The sequence below is a fragment of the Neomonachus schauinslandi genome, chromosome X (genome assembly GCF_002201575.2).
Source record: "Neomonachus schauinslandi chromosome X, ASM220157v2, whole genome shotgun sequence".
Classification (NCBI taxonomy): domain Eukaryota; kingdom Metazoa; phylum Chordata; class Mammalia; order Carnivora; family Phocidae; genus Neomonachus; species Neomonachus schauinslandi.
In genome coordinates this window covers 70,889,668-70,906,817 of record NC_058419.1, presented here as the reverse complement: position 1 = coordinate 70,906,817, position 17,150 = coordinate 70,889,668, and the positions used below count along the sequence as shown (strand labels likewise).

The 17,150-nt window shown below is 45.0% G+C and overlaps 1 protein-coding gene across 3 annotated transcripts in view; it reads left to right on the top strand.

Moving 5' to 3' along the window:
- Positions 1–481: 481 nt before the first annotated feature.
- IGBP1 (immunoglobulin binding protein 1) overlaps positions 482–17,150 on the top strand; it is a 28,356-nt gene continuing 11,687 nt past the window's right edge. For 2 of the 3 annotated variants that reach the window (XM_021680261.1, XM_021680256.1), the window contains exons 1-5: positions 482–987; positions 1,355–1,645; positions 10,931–11,126; positions 12,734–12,813; positions 13,535–13,647. In XM_021680261.1, coding sequence (XP_021535936.1) covers positions 797–987; positions 1,355–1,645; positions 10,931–11,126; positions 12,734–12,813; positions 13,535–13,647 — 871 coding nt within the window. In that variant the 5' untranslated portion in view covers positions 482–796. The remainder of the gene's footprint in view (positions 988–1,354; positions 1,646–10,930; positions 11,127–12,733; positions 12,814–13,534; positions 13,648–17,150) is intronic. The other variant, XM_044911966.1, reaches the window with a different exon arrangement.

Here is a 17,150-nt window from a genome sequence, read left to right as displayed (position 1 = left end):
GGAGCGGGCCCCAGGGGTGTTTGACGGGGGGTGGGCGTTTGTGGGATCCGGGTGTTTGACGGAGGGGGGTGTGTGTATGTGTGTGTGTGTAGGAGCGGGCCGCAGGGGTGTTTGACGGAGGGGTGGATGTGCGTGGGAGCCAGGCCAAAAGGACGCAGGGGTGCAGGATGTGCGAGCCTGTAGGAGGGATGACGTGAAGGGGAAGAGGGCGGGCGAGGGCTGTCTGGGAGGAGCCGGGGGCCGTAGCGGCTGGATGGCCGGCAGCCGGAGGGGGGCGCCACGGGCACTTCGCACTCGCGCGCGCAGAGGACCGCAGCCGGAGAGCGGCGTGGCGGCTGGGAGCCTCTGGCGGCCCCGGCCCCTCAACCGAGGGGGCGCCTCGCGAGCTAAGGCGCGCGCCTGGCCGGCTCCCTCGGCGTGCCCGCGCCCGCTCCGAATTCAAGCTGGTCCCGCCGGGGGCTAAGCTCAGAGCCCACGGAACTTCCCAGCCCGGCGTCGGCGACGAGGAGCGACCCGCAATAAAACAGCACGCAGGGCTGTGCCTGCTTGCTCGCTTGCTTGCAGCGGATGCCTACTACTTGCGACAGGCAGCAGCCAGCCAAACTGAGTCTGTGGAATCGGTTGCCAGGGTCGGCGAGCAGCGGCTCCCGGAAGTCCTTTGCCCCTTTGGTAACAATGGAGCGACGGGACCAATACGGCGCTCCTTCCGGTTTCGATCCCGCCCGCCGCGCTCTCCTTTACCAAGTTTGCCTTTGACCCCGGAAGTGAGGTCTTCCGCCTTCCTCCCTCCCCCAAGATGGCAACGGCTGAAGACGAGTTACTGCTGCCGCGGCTCCCCGAGCTGTTCGAAACCAGCAAACAGCTTCTAGACGAAGTGGAAGTAGCGACTGAACCCACCGGTTCCCGAGTGATCCAGGAAAAGGTGGTCAAGGGACTAGACCTCCTTAAGAAGGCTGCCGAAATGTTATCGCAGCTCGAATTGTTCAGGTAATGGGGGCCAGGGTACTAACGGTTGAGAATGGAGGTAATAATGGTTACCAGGGGTGGAGCCATTGAGCCCGGGTGGAGGGGACCCTTTCGGAAGGCCTAGGAACCTTTTATTCCTACCTCCCACTGCGATCTTATGTACATTGTTTACATTCTTCACCTGCCTTCGAGCTGGTTGATATCCCACGTCTGTGCTCCCTAGTGTTGGCTGTTTGCATAGGCACTGGGTGTGAGCGGCCAGCCACTTTCATTCCTCCCGCCTTCTCCCTCCACACACCCACCGCAGCCCTCCCCTGCCCTCCCCTCCCCCAGGAAGCGAGGGCGAATGCCCGTCCAGGCTTCACAGCCTCCTTTTTGCTCTTTCCAGCCGAAATGAAGATTTGGAAGAGATTGCTTCCACCGACCTGAAGTACCTGATGGTGCCAGCATTTCAAGGAGCGCTCACCATGAAACAAGTCAACCCCAGCAAGCGTCTAGATCATTTGCAGTGGGCTCGAGAACACTTTTTAAACTACTTAATTCAGTGCCAGTACTATCATGTGGCAGAGTTTGAGCTGCCCAAAGCCAAGAACAACTCAACTGATAACACTGCTAGTTCCTCCATGGCCTATCCTAGCCTCGCTGATATGGCATCTCAAAGACAGGCTAAAATAGAGAGGTGGGTCAATAGCTGTAATTTGAGGACTGCCCAGTGGCAGTGCTGTTGGGGCGGGGTGCATGTTTTGGGGGGCAGGGAGGGGAACAGTGGTGTCTGTCACTCTTTTGGTTCCTATTGAGCATTAGGACCTGATGAGAGTCAACTCTCTTGAGTTTTTCAAGAAGCCCCTGCTTTTGTTGAGACGGTCATACCTAACCTTCACACCCTGCTCCCCTGTGGTTGCCAACAACAGAATGTAGTTTAGCATACTGTCTCCCAGTTTTTTCCCCACATCGCAACATAGCATTATTCATATGTACAATGGGGTAGATATCTCAGAATGGCACGACATCTTGTAGCTATAATCCATTGATGATCCCCTGAGTGAGAAGTTTTGTTCAAACAGAGTAATGGATCAGGTGTGTAACATCCTGAACTAATCTTAGTCCTAGCACAGCTCCATCGTGTGACCTTGAACAAGTTGCTTACTCTCAGTCTTAAAAAAAAAAACATGGAATGAGTGCTCACAGTGTCTAGGAGCTACTGTAGGCACTGGAGATACAAACTGAGTGGGGGAGCTCAAATAAGTATGGGTGGTCTCCACCTTGGAGGAGGATATAGTCTGGTGAGGAAAAGAGGTATAGAAGCAAAGTAGCAATATAAAATGATGTGATAGAGAAATGCACGGGTACTGTGAGAGCAGACAGAAAGGAAACCTGACCAAAGAGGGAGCAGGAGAGAGGAGAAGGCTCCCTGGAATAGATGGCTCCTGTGGCGAGTTGTTTAAGGGTGAATAGGAATATTATTTGGAGGAAGAGGAAAGGAGGGCATTAGCCAGCAGAGGTGGTAGTGTTAGTGAAGCCACAGGGGCATTGAAGAGCACAGTGCTGGGGTGGGGAAACAACTAAGCGATTAGATGAGGCTGGAACATGAAGGGGGGTGGGTGGAGAAGGGGAAGGAATGATGCTGAAGAATGTTGTGGGGTCCGGACCAAGGAGAGCTTGGGATGTGAGGAAGGTGAAGGAACAGCCCTCCTGCTAAGAACTTGGGGAGGGATTTGAATCCCAGTTCCACCATTTAATCACTCTCACTTTGGGTAAGTTGCTTAATCTCTTGGTGCCTTAATTTCCCCGGCTGTAAAAATTGGATAATAATAGGTCTTTCTTCATAAAGTAGTTTTGAAGATGAAAAGAGAAATACGCAAAAAGCACTTAGCACAGTGGCGGATGCAGTAAGTACTCACAGTCAGCTATTGTTCTGTCTTCGCTGCTGACTACAGGTTGTGGAGGCAGAGGCCTGGGTTTGAGACCCAGCTTTACGTATAAGCCAGTGGACTTTGGGCAACTCATTTAACCTCTCTGAGCCTCAGGATTCCTCATGTGTGAAATCACGTGCAAGTAATAAGGGTACCTGTCTTGTAGGATTAAGAAGCATAAAAAAGATAGAGCACATAAAATAGCACAGCATCTGGCACATAGTTAATACTATATGAATGTCATTTACTAGTAGGCCATGCTAAAGAACCTAAACTTTGGTTGGTGACTGGGTTCCACTGGAGGTTTTTGGTTTTGGGGTTTTGTCAAGAGAAGCGTTGTCATGTTTGCATTTTGACTAGCACACAGTGACAGCAGTTAGGAAGCAGTGTGACGGAGTTAGGTCACAAGTGACGAGGCCTCACTACGGCAATGGCAGAAGAGATGAGGGGGATATATTTATTTAGAAGGGTTGAGTCTGCAGAAAACCTGGTGATCAGTTAGTTCTGGGAGGTGGGGTAGACGGAGGCAACAAGGAAGATGTCCATGTGTCTGTCATAGGCGCATGGCTTGTGGAACTCATTAAGATGGGGAATAGAAGAGGAAGAACAAATCGGGATAGGAGAGCATATGAATTCAGTATTGAGCCATTTTGCATTTAAGGTGTCTAGGAGTCATCCACGTAGATTGATCTGGTAGTGTGTGGCTCAGGGGAGAGGTCTGGGCTAAAGAGCCGAAAATCAATTCATTCATATGGCAAATATGTATTGAGCCTTTCTTGTGGGCCAGGAACTGTTCTAAGTAATGGAGAACCAGATGAAATCCATGCCCTCATGAAGCTTTTATTTTGGTGGAGGAGACAGACAGTAAGCTGGTAAAGAATAATGGAATTTCAGGTGGTAATGGTCTGTAAAAGAATAATGAAGTATGGTTCAGGGTTAGTTTGTGACAGTGAATAATTTTTGAGGAAATGGGATAGGCTGATAGGAAGTGGAATTCAGCATCCTGTCTTTTGTAAGATGGGAGCAGGCCACTGGCGTGTAACAGGTAGTTTAAACAGTGAGTTTGGTATCCAGATAATTATAGTACACCCCAAAAGAGGACTGTAAATGCCATAGAGATACAGGGTTGTAGAGAAAGACCAGGGAGTGAGCAGGAGGGATGAGGACGAGGTTTCAGCATGTAATGCATGTGAGATGAGCCTTGAATTGTGCTTAAAAACAGAAATCACAGATTTTCCTGAATGTAAAAGTAATAATAGCCATTGTAGAAAGTTGGAAAAACAGTATTTTTTAAATTAAAAAGGCCTCAGTCCTAGCACTCGGAGATGATCTTTGTTAACTTCCTGGTTTATTTCCTTCCAGATACATAGTTATTATAGTTAATAAGTTTGGAATAATACTGTATATATATAGTTTTTTTATCCTTTTCAAACCTAACATTATATTGTGAACATTTCCCCATGTCTCTTGAAACCATGCTATTTAATGGTTGCATAATTTTCCATCCCACAGTTGTACCATCATTATTCAGGCTAATCTTTTACTGTCAAATACTTAGACTATGTATAGGTTGGGGTCTTCTTTTATTTGTTTTTGTTTTTGCTCTTCTAAGTAGTATTATGAACAGACATCTTTAACTGCATCTGTCACTGTTTCCGTAGGATAGATTTCTAGAAGGACCAGTGACTAGATCAAAGGGTTTGAATATTTTAAGACTCTTGATGGTAGCAACATTGCTATCCACAACAACAGAGTTTTAGAATATATCCCACTGCCCTGGTCTTAGATGTTAACACTTAGAAAAGCCAATTGGGAAAACCAGAAAAGGTATCTCATTGTTTTTATTTGCATTTCTTTGGCTAGAAAGCTTGGTCTTTGAACATTTTTTTTAAAATGTCTGCCAGACAAGATAATAGTGTTATCTTTATGCTAATGGATCCCACATTTACATCACTAGCCCAGACCTTTCCTGACCCTCAGACTCATCCTTCTAACACCCTGTATGGATGTTTCACAGACGTCTCAAACTTAACATGGCCTAAATTGAACCCTTGGCTTTTTATCCCCCAGTGTGCCCCCACACCCAGGTCTTCACCATCTCAGTGAGTGGCACCACCATTCACCAGGGTGTTTAAGCCAGAAGCTAGGAGTCAGCCTCGGTTCCTCCCTTCTGACTCTCTACAGCCGGTCCAGCAGCAAGGCCTGCCAGTTCTAGCTACAGAATGAATCTGATGTCCTGTTTCTCTGGACCTCCACTGTCCTACCTCAGTGTGGACCACTGGCACTTCACCTGGGAGAGTCAGACCGCCAACTCCAAGGCCCTGCCCAATCTGGCACCTGCTTCTCTTCAGTCTTACCTTGTTCACTAGATTCTAGCCACAGTTGCCTTCTTTCAGTCCTTTGCACAGACGCAGCTCCCTCCTTCTACAGTCTTGGTACATGTTCTCTTTGCATGAAGTGCTCTTCATTTTTCTGTCTTCCTGAGCTTTGTCTCTCTCCTCTCCTGGAATGTATACTCCTTGAGGGCAGGAGCTGTTTCTGTCTTGTTCACTGTGGTATGCCTAGCACAGGGCCTGGCACATAGGAGGTGCTTGAGAAACATTGATTGTTGACAAGCAGGAGGAATAACGAGCAACAGCCCACGGCAGGGTAACTTGAGGTATGTACAGGGCATGCAGAAGAGTCGTTTGGCAGAAGCAGAGAGTACTATGGTCAGAGGTCTACAGAAGGAAGTGATGTGTGTAGAATCCTGAAAGGGAAGAGAGAGGCAGAAAGACAAATTACCATGTTATAATAGTACTTCAGCTGGGAAAAGAGATAAAAATGAAGTGACAGCTGTCAAAGGTATTACTTTTGCAAGAAGCATTGATATGATTAGAAAACGCATTGTTGGGTGTTATGCACAAACAATGAATCATGGAACACTACATCTAAAACTAATGATGTAATGTATGGGGATTAACATAAGAATAAAAAAAAAAGAAAAAGAAAACGCATTGTTGAGATCCTTTATGATTTTCTGTAAGTCCTCCCTCCTCCCCCACGTCACGACTTTACGTACTGAGGCCATCCTACGTAAAGCACCTAAATGGTATATCCTCTCTCAAAACCCATTTCTTTTGGGGGGGGGGGATCATTTTGTTAAGCACCATACATCATTAGTGTTTGATGTAGTGTTCCATGAGTCATTGTTTGCATATAACACCCAGTGCTCCATGCAGAACGTGCCCTCCTTAATACCCACCACCAGGCTAACCCATCCCCCTACCCCCCTCCCCTCTAGAACGCTCAGTTTGTTTTTCAGAGTCCATCGTCTCTCATGGTTCGTCTCTCCCTCCGATTTCCCTCCCTTCATTCTTCCCCCCCTCCTTTCTTTTTCCGCTATTTTTTTTTTTTTTTTTAACATACAACGTACTATTTGTTTCAGGGGTACAGGTCTGTGATTCATCAGTCTTACACAATTCATAGTGCTCACCATAGCACATACCCTCCCCAATGTCTATCACCCAGCCACCCCATCCCTCCCACCCCCCACCACTCCAGCAACCCTCAGTTTGTTTCCTGAGATTAAGAATTCCTCATATCAGTGAGGTCATATGATACACATCTTTCTCTGATTTACTTATTTCGCTCAGCATAATACCCTCCAGTTCCATCCACGTCGTTGCAAATGGCAAGGTTTCATTCCTTTTGATGGCTGCATAATATTCCATCGTATATATATATACCACCTCTTCTTTATCCATTCATCTGTCGATGGACATCTTCTTCACATATCCTCTCTACTCTGATTCCCATCTATGAGAGCGTGAGTCTGGTGGAGTAACTGCACCTCCATTCTTGTGACAGAAACTGAGAAGTAGAAGCTGGGTAAGCAATGAGTCTGGTGTTCTCCTTACTGAACTTAGATTCTGAAGTCACAATTGGGTACATATCCATAGACAGATGGAAATGTAACTAAAACTTAGGAGACTGGTGGCTAGTGCTAAATCTTTAGGAGCTTTGGTGGATATGGATTGCTGAGGAAAAATATGTAGAGAGAAAAAAAGCCAAGGATAAAATCTTGGGACAAGTTAAGGGAGAAGAAAGAGGAAGGAAAGAGCAATCAGAGGTCAGAGACTCAACAAGGTGCTTATAAAAGCCTGGAGAAGAGAGAGAGCAAATGTCTTGTACTCTTTGAAATTTCTCCCTGTCAAGCCCTCTCCCAGATATGGTAGCACTTAGTTTGTGTTACTTATCGCAGTGTAACTGTCATTCTCTAGACTTGAAACTCCTAAAGGTCAGAGACCTGGACTCATTGCATCTTTACTATCCTAACTGTATCGTCATATCTTGGGACCCAGCCCAGTAAGTGGATCATGGTAGGTACTTGAAGCATCTTGGGAGGACCAGGTAGTGTTCATCAGAAAAATAGAAGCAATATGGTGTTGCACATAAAGCCTGGACTTTGGAGTCAGATGGACCTGGAGTGGCCAATCCTGTTTCCTCCACTTAATAGATATGGGGCATCGCCTAGCTCTTCCTGGCCTCCTCCTTCCCATCCCCTGACAGTATCTGCATTCTGTTGCTGCTTATGAAGTACTTTCATGTGTATTGTTCCATTTGATCCTCTTAACCCCAGGAAGCAGATCTTCTTATCTCTATTTTAGACCTAAGGAAATGGGTTATGAGAATTTTACTTCTCCAAAGTTACACACCTCACAAGTGTCCAGGCTAGGATTTAAACTTGGGTCTTCAAATTCCCAGTTCTCTCCACTATAGCACAGAAAAGAGAAGAGTGGTCATTTGAAAGGATAGAACATGGATTGAGGGAAGGTGTTCTCTAGGATAGGGGAAAGGCACCAGTAGAGTGAAAAGTTGTAACTGCTTGCTGATGGCCCGATGATTGACAGAGTGAGGCCTGGCAAGATGTGGGTAGGGACAGGATCGATAGCAAAAGTGGAATGGTAAAGACCTTGCCCTGGTAAAGACAGCGTTAGCTCCTTAAAGATGAGGAAGGGTGAAACTACAGAGATTTTAAGGTAAAGAGGGACATTGAATTCTCTTGTCGGTTGGCCATCTGGTGAGTGTGATGGTGGCGTGGAATCCACAAAAGATGAACAGAAGGAGAGCTGAGCATGAGTGACCGACCGCTCAGCCAAAGTTTGATCATTTGAATCTGTTGTTGACTCATTTGACACAAATTTATAATTCGTTAGCTCTCTGCAGCAGCTTGAGAACAGAAAAAGGGAATGGGTAAAGTTGTCCAGAGTCAGAAGGGTGACAGGCATTGGGGATTTTAAGGTGGTAGGGAGTGTTTTCATGTAATGGCTCACCATGGGAAATCAAGAACAGTAATGAAAGGTCTAGGACAGTGGTTTTCAATCTGTTCCTTGGAGCTCTAAGAATCCACCCCAATGCCTGGGTAGGGGCGATGTTGGGAGCCCTCCTCTGATTTAACCAAGGTGGATTTTGATCTGTTTATTACTTATTGGAGTTCCAAATAAGTTCTCATTAAGAAGAAAGGGTTCTTCGGCTAAGACCAAAAGGGTTAAAAAACACTGGCCTAAAAAAAAGCAGGAGTGGAGGAGCTAAAGTTTCAAAGATGACAGGAGCGAGGAAGTGAAGAAGCAGTCCATGAATGGGGTTAGACCGCGAGCGTGCAGAGAATGGGAAAGGAAGCACAAGGACCTTATTCAAAGGACCGGTAGACTGACCCAGAATTTACCTTGGATTTTATACACTCTAAGGCCCTGGTAGGGTTTCTTTCCTGCTGTAGGTACAGCCAGGAAAGAGGGCTGGGGTAGGAGTGGGACCAGAATTAAACATTCTCAAGTGATATCTATAATAGCATTTGTGAGCTAGGAGTTTATCTTTGTGGTGTTTTGCTCAGAGGCTACTGATGATGGTGTTGTGACAGTTATTTGTAACACCATATAAACTGTTTCACGTGTTGGGTCAAAGGATCAGAAGAGCCTAAAAAGTTGGTATAATAAAGAATGTCTCCAGAGCAGTGGTTCTTGACTTTTCATGGGTCATAGACCTTGCTGGTAATCTGATAAAAACTACAGACCTCTCCCAGGCCAAAAAAAAAGTAGAATTCTGCATAAAATTTCAGGGAATTCAAGGCCCCCGTCCCCCCAGACTCTATCCGTGGACCTCAGGTTAAGAACTCCAGATTCGAGGGTGCCTGGGTGGCTCAGCCAGGTAAGCATCTGCCTTCGGCTCAGGTCATGATCCCGGGGTTCTGGGTTCGAGCATCACGTCAGGCTCCCTGCTCGGCGGGGAGTCTGCCTCTCCCTCTCCCTCTGCCTGCAGCTCCCCCTGCTTGTGCTCTCTCTCTGTCAAATAAATAAATAAAATCTTAAAAAAAAAAAAACAAAAAACTCCAGATTCCGGTGAACACCTGCAGAGGAGCATCTGATTCTGGAGATCTGGAGTGGGGTTCCAGTCATAGGTATTTCAAAAGACTTCTCTTGGAAATTGTGGAACTTTTCCTTGACTCCTCTCTCTCTCTCCTTCTCTCTCTCTCTCTCTCTCAAGCCCTTACATCCAATACATCTGTTTTATATTTTAAATACATCCACATCTCACCACCTCCCTATTTCAAGTCACTGTCTCTCATCTAGATTGTAGCAATATCCTCTTAATTGATTTCTCTGCTTCCATCCTTGCCTCCCCTCCCCCCCAGTCTGCACTCCACACAACAGCCAGAGTGGCCCATATAAAAAAAGGTTTCATGTCACTCTATTCATATCACGTATTCTATTCAAAAGCTTCCAGTGGCTTTCCTGTCTCAAAATATGGTATTTGATATTTGGGGTCTTACAGCCTACAGGGTTCTACAAATTGTATCCCTGGCTACCTCTCTTACCTCATTTACTGTCATTCTTCTTTGCTCCATGCCAGCCACACTGGCCTACTTTCTATTTCTCAAACACTTCAAGCCAAGCTCTCTCCCACTCCAGGACCATCACATTTCTTTTTTTCCCCCTGAGAACCCTCTTTCAGATATTGGCATGGCTTGCTTCCTGATTGAAGTCTTTGCTCCAACGTCGCCTCCTCCTGATCACCTTGTATATAATAGCACTTCTACTTCTGTGCCATCATTCTGTCCACTTTACCTTGCTTTCTGCTTCTTCATGGCACTTACCACCACCCGATTCATCGTCTCTTTTTGTTGGTTTCCACTAGAACGAGAGCTTCAGGAGAGCAAGGACTTTCTTGTCTACACCGCTTTGTGTCCAGCACTGAGAACAGTGCCTGTCCCATAATAGGTACTTAGTAAATACTTTTCAAATGAATGAATGCATCCTGGAAAAGGTAGGCAGGATGGTTGTGAGTCTTTATATTGGGATGAGCCAGGGGACACCTGGCTGGCTCGGTCAGTAGAGCATGTGACTCTTGATCTCAGGGTCATGAGTTCAAGCCCCATGTTGGGTGTAAAGCTTGCTTTAAAAAAAATATGATCGTACAAATAAAAGCACGTAGTATATAGCACCTTGTCCTTGAGAAAAATACGATAAAAGAGAGTGTTTCCTTGGTTCAAACAATATGATTCCCTTAGTAAAAGGATGAGCCAGAAGAGCTAAGATTGTTTTGCCCAGAAGAGAAGAAGAGATGACCACTTTTTTTAGGCTATTTCCCAAGGAATCCCTGTGTCGGTGGCAGGTAAACAACCCCTAAGATTCTGTGACTCTTTGAAGTGGCAGTTCCCCAATGGACATTGATACTAAGTATCCAACTTAGTAAGGGTTGACATACTAAAATTATTGCAGGACTCCCATCTCTAAAGATGATGGGAGGAGTTGCTCAGATCAGGTTACTTCTGTATTTTTCTGGCTTCAGAAGGTATTTCGCAGCCCCAGCTGATCCCTTCCTTGCCTTGGCACTCTTGAGGACTTGCAGCCTTGGTGATGAGTTCAGGGGTATAGAATCTGTATTTTTGCCAAAATGGGAACCGGCATACTTACCGCCTGGTCACTTGGCAAAGGTAAACTCTTATTGTGGCCTTCTTTGAAGGAATACCTCTTTATTTTTAACTTCATGGGCAATGCTTTTCTGTGGAACAGATACAAGCAGAAGAAGGAATTGGAGCATAGGTTGTCTGCACTGAAATCTGCTGTGGAAAGTGGTCAAGCAGATGATGAGCGTGTTCGTGAATATTACCTCCTTCACCTTCGAAGGTGGATTGGTATCAGCTTGGAAGAGATTGAGAGCATTGACCAGGAGATGAAGATCCTGAGAGAAAAAGACTCCTCAACAGAGGTAAGCCTGGTCGCTGCCTATCATATAGCTCAAGAAGCTACTGTCAAGAGATTGGAATGTTCTACAGGAGAACGATCGAATTAAAATCCTTTTTAAGTTTTAAGTCTCCCTAAAATCATTGTCCTCATTAAGCTTAGTGGAGGAAGGCTGAAGGTTCACCAGGGTAGCCTTCTCTCTAGCTTGCAGTAGTGTTCCCCAGTGCTCTCTGACCTGTAACACACTTCTAGCCATGTGTAATTTTGTGACCTAAATTGGTTTGGGCTGTGAGACATCCTGAGTGCTGAAGGAATGCATAGGAAGGTGGGCCTTTAAAATCTGTGCTTGACTATAATAACCAAAGGAGAAAGAGGAAAGGGATGGGAACGGAGAGGGAAAGTGGCACTGGAGGAGGGAGAGAACAGAGTAGAAAGAAGAAGATGAAAGGAACGATCGGGAATATATTTAGGTTGGGAGGAGGAATCCGAATTTAACCTTACACAGTGATGCACTCTCACACCCTTAGATCCCCCAAGTATGAGACACAGAAGGACTTTTCCATACACAAAATGTTGGGTATACTGATAAAGAAAACCTGGTGTGACACAGCTTTGGCTGTCTTTGAAAATCATCACCCTGTTTTGGAGCTGCTGCTTCAGAAGATTGGGCTCTGCTGCCACTTACTTTTTGGTTCAGGATACAAACATGGATTGAGTTGAATTTATCAGCTCTCCACAGGCATTTATTTAAGTCCTCAGAGAGACCTCTTCCTAATTTGATTTGTACTAATTAGCCCAGGAGCTTAGGCCTCCTGGTAACATCAACCTCGCTCCTCCTGTTAAAGGATCCAAGAATAAGCAATTAGTATTCTAAGGCCATAAGGCCCCTAGAGCATATCTAGGTGAATGGCTTTCGGGCATTTTGAGGCTGGACTCTTCTGGGTCCTCCCCTGCCCTGTTCGTTGTTGTTGTTGTTTAATGCTCTCTTATTTGGTATGGGGATTGGCTCTGGAAGTGATGAAGCTACAACCAAGTGAACACCTTTTCTCTGATCATACTTTTGTTTCCTCATGCCCCTGGATAGCCAGGGTTCCTTCAAACATTTCTGTATGCCACTATATGAAAACTACCAACACATTCTTTCCCCCTTGCCTTTAGGAACACCCTCTTCTAAAAACCTGGATGGGTTCTTGACAATTAATTGCATAGTTACATCGGAAGGGGGTTTTAGAAGAAGGGTCTTAATGATTCTGCTTTAGCACTCAAGGCCAGGCTGAGGAAAGGGACTTCAGATTCAGCTCAAGGGATTTAGCTGGACCATGGAAAAAGCCTTTGGAATCTCCTTCTTTGGAGGGGAAGATTATAAAGCCAAGGAAATTTTTTACTTTTGGTGAGATGATTTCTGGGAGAGCTTTCTCCTCCTTTTCATTCAGCAGGGTACTCTGGCCTCCTCAGGAGAGCTCAACAGCCTCCGCCATTAGTATTCTGCTGCTATCTCTGAGAGACTAAGAGATAGGGAGCGGGCAAAGCTTGAATCCAGGGCTTTTCAAGCCCCTGAAAACTTAAGAGCCTGCATAATGGGGTAGGCAGAATGGCAAAAATGCACTTCTGATAACTTAATTTCCTTTCCAGGCATCAACTTCTCATTCACCTCGTCAGGACAGGCCTCCAATGAAACCCTTCGTTCTCACTCGGAATGTGGCCCAAGCCAAGTAGGTAGTACTAAAAAGTGGGTTGCCTTTGTAGGCCCCCTGCTATTATGGCTCAATTGCAGTGCATGAGTAATGGACAGAATGGGCATTGTTAAAAGGCCACGGCCTCTCCTGTGGTGGCTATTCTTTCATCAGAGGGATGTTATCTCTAATACTTTCTATATGTCTCTCTCCATCAGACATTTCTCTCACAAACTCAAGCTTAAGAATAGGCCCAAAAGAAAACCAACAAAAATAAATAAATCAGAAAGAGGAAAGGAATCTAATGGAGAATTGCCTACTTCAATTGTTTCCCATTATTGCCTTCAGCAACAGTTCTCAGAAGGACATTATTTGCCTACTTAGGATTTAATTCTGAGTTCTTGAGATGCTTTTCCATAGGGTGGCAGGAAAGTCTCCTTCCTCTGTGTACCTTTTAGACCCACCAACTATAAAGACCCCTTCCACGTTGTCATCACTGCTTTGTGGGACATTGGCCTCTGGGATTGCCTTCTGGGCGATGATCCTGAGCTATTTATCTTCTCATGAAAGCTCTTGGCTTTAATGCACCTTCCTGGATGCCTGTTTTTACATATCCTCACAGGAGTTTACACAACTCCTCAGAAGATACCTGGGCAGGGGAACAAGGATGAAACAGACACAGGTTTTGTCACTAAAGAGAAGAGGCTTTTCAGTAGTGCTATTTATGTTTAGTGTTCTAAATGTAATGTGATTCTTGCAGAGTATTTGGAGCTGGTTATCCAAGTCTGGCATCTATGACGGTGAATGACTGGTACGATCAGCATCGGAAATACGGAGCATTACCAGATCAGGGCATAGCCAAGACACCACCAGGTATGAAGGGGTAGGAGGAAAGTAGTTATATTCTTGGTTCCTTGCTCACTAGCATTAAATTCCGACCAAGTACTGTTGCCCTTTAGGAGCGGAAGTAATCTGGACAAACATTCTAGGCGGTATTTCCTTTTTTTTTTTTTTTTTTTTTTAAGATTTTATTTATTTATTCATAAGAGACAGAGAGAGAGAGGCAGAGGGAGAAGCAGGCTCCCCGCTGAGCAGGGAGCCTGATGCGGCACTCGATCCCAGGACCCTGGGATCATGACCTGAGCCGAAGGCAGACGCTTAACCATCTGAGCCACCCAGGTGCCCTAGCCGGTATTTCTTGTTTTATTTATTGTTAAGATAAATAGTAGATGATTCTGGGAGGATGGAAGCAGCGGCTGCATGATTTTGGAATCCTTCCAGATGTCCTGCTTAGCAGACTAAGCAGCTAGATACAAAAAGCCAAAGTCCCATGGAGGGCAGTTCCACTTCTGGTAATGGCAGAGTAGGTTGTACCAAGGCCAATCCCTCCCACAGATAACAGGTACAAACTGAAGAAATTAAAACAACTACCCAAAGGAACTAGAGAATGACCAAGAGCAGACACAGGCTGGAGGGCAGTCAACACTTAGAAGAAGGGAATGGTTGGAATTTCTTGAGGGCAGGGTCTTTGACTTAACTGTATTCTTGGTGCCCAACTTGGCAGTTAGATCATGGTATGTACTTGGAGGCATCTTTGGAAGGAAAAGGTGGAGAGGGTGGCCATTATGAAGATGGAAGCAACATGGTATATTAGAAAAAGGACAGACAGACCTGGGGTAACCAATTATTCCTGCCACTTAATAGATAGGACATCATCTAGCCCCTCTGAGCCTCTGTTTCCTTATCTTTTTTTTTTTCTTTTTTAAAGATTTTATTTATTTATTTGACAGAGAGAGACACAGCGAGAGAGGGAACACAAGCAGGGGGAGTGGGAGAGGGAGAAGCAGGCTCCCCGCAGAGCAGGGAGCCCGATGCGGGACTCGATCCCAGGACCCTGGGATCATGACCTGAGCCGAAGGCAGTGGCTTAACCAACTGAGCCACCCAGGCGCCCTCTGTTTCCTTATCTTGTGTATTATCGCATTTGATCCTCTTAACAGCCCTGTGAAGCAAGCATTCTTATCCCCGTATTAGGATGAGGAAATGGTGTCTGAGAACTGACTTACACAAAGTCAACAAAGCTAGAAAGTGGCCAGGCTAGGATTTGAATTCGGGTCTTAAAATTCCCAATTCCAGGGTTATTTCCACTCTAGCACAGAGAAGAGAAGAGTGGTCATTTGGAAGGGTTGCCTGTTTCTTACAGCTTCTCACCCATTGGGAATCTGCAGTCATGGTGATGTGGGGGTAGGTGAAACTTAGAAACATACAATCTTACTGGTTAAGAAATGAGAGAAATGAGACGATATCCCATAAAGGAGAGAACCACGGAAGAGGAGCCCTGATTCTCTATATACACCTCGCCTAAATCTCAGGCTGACACCTAAGCTGTGCGTGCCCGGGATGGACTCCAAGCATCCTAGCTAGGGCTAAAATAACTGAATGGAGGATTCAGCTGCTGCCCAATGCAGAGGAAAGAGAATTTGGAATTTTGGTTCTAGACAAATGAACTGCCTGCTAAAATGAAAAATCAGTACTCTTTAGAGGAAAGAAACAGAATTCAGAGTCTCTACAACATAAAATTCACAAAGTCTGGGGTTTAATCCTAAACCACTATACATATGGGGGAAAGAAAAATAGGAAAACGTGACTTACACTCAAGAGGAAAAGCAGTCAATGGAGACCAACACTAGATGATGCAGATGTTGAAATTCGCAAACAAGGACTTTAAAGCAGCTTATTTGCATATTCAAGGGTACAGGGGAAAATATGCCTGTAATGAATGCAAAGAAATCTCAGGAGGTAGTGTGTAATATAATTTTATATTTACAAACATACCTGCTACCCCGAGGCAAGTATTATTTTAGTCCATGTGGACTGTTGACCCCTCTTGAGATTACAACATACACATTCCTAAATCATTGTGGGTAGACTTACAACTATCTTAACTTGTTTCTGGACATGTAACGTGTTTATAAACCTCTTAATTTTTAGCAACAATTAGAAAACACCTCCTATTAAAAACACTTCACGGGGCGCCTGGGTGGCTCAGTTGGTTAAGTGACTGCCTTCGGCTCAGGTCATGATCCTGGAGTCCCGGGATCGAGTCCTGCATCGGGCTCCCTGCTCGGCAGGGAGTCTGCTTCTCCCTCTGACCCTCCTCCCTCTCGTGCTCTCTGTCTCTCATTCTCTCTCTCTCAAATAAATAAATAAAATCTTTAAAAAAAAACACTTCACAAGTTCTACTTAGTGTCAGCCATTGCTGGCAGTCTGTCACTAGAGAATCCAGCAATATCTGGTATGTTACAAGCTCTCAAGAGAGACTGAACTTCAAAAGGTTGTATCTGATGGATGTAAATTTGCCTCCTAGTTCACTTTGAGTCAGGAGCTAGAATTGTGAACCTAACTTTGTCTTATTGGTGGGTAATAACTGAAAATAAAGATTTTATTTTCTTGCTCAAAAAAAGAAACAAGGAAAAAAGAGGAATAGCAGCAGCAAAGTAGGAGCTATACATAAAAAATTCTGAAACTGAAAAATACAATATCTCAAGTTTGGAAACCCATTAGATGAGCTTAATAGCAAGTTGGCAGTGGCAGAAGAAAGTGTCATTTAACTCAAAGATAGACCAGTACCAATTAGACAGTCTGAAAAACAAAAAATTGGAAAACAGTGAAACAGAGCCTCTGTGACCTGTGGAATAAGGTAAGAAGTTCTATCATATGTACAATTGAAATACCAGTAGGAAAAGAGAGAGAGAAAGAGAAGGGGCCAGGAAAAAAAATTGAAGAAATGATGGCTGAAATGTTCCCTAAATCAGTGAAACACAAATTTGCAGATTCAGAATAATCAAGCCCCAAGCAAGTTAAATGCAAAGAAAACCACGCATAGGCACATCATAGTCAAACTGCTGAAAACCAAAGAAGAAGAAAATCTTGAAAGCAGCCAGGGATAAAGTACACATTACACTTAGAAGAACAGTGATATGAGTTGTTTCTGACTTCCCATTAGAAACAGTGGGAGCCAGAGACAGTGGAACAACATCTCATAAGTGTTGGGGGAGGGGAGAAGACCTGTCACCCCAGACTTTTATACCCAGTGAAAATATCCATTAAAAAAATGAAGGCATAATTAAGACATTTTCAGATAAAGCTGAAGGAATTCTTCACCAGGAAACTGGCGTTACAAGAAATTCTGAAGGAAGTTCCTTAGGCTGAAGGGAATGAACTACGTATAGCTTCTTCAGGCAAAAATTATAATATCGTCCCATGGGGATTATACTGTATGTAGATGTAATACATATGACAGCCATAGCAAAAACGATGGACTACATGGAACCATTTTTGGGGAGCTTCTCTTGTTTTATGGAAAGTGGTACGTAA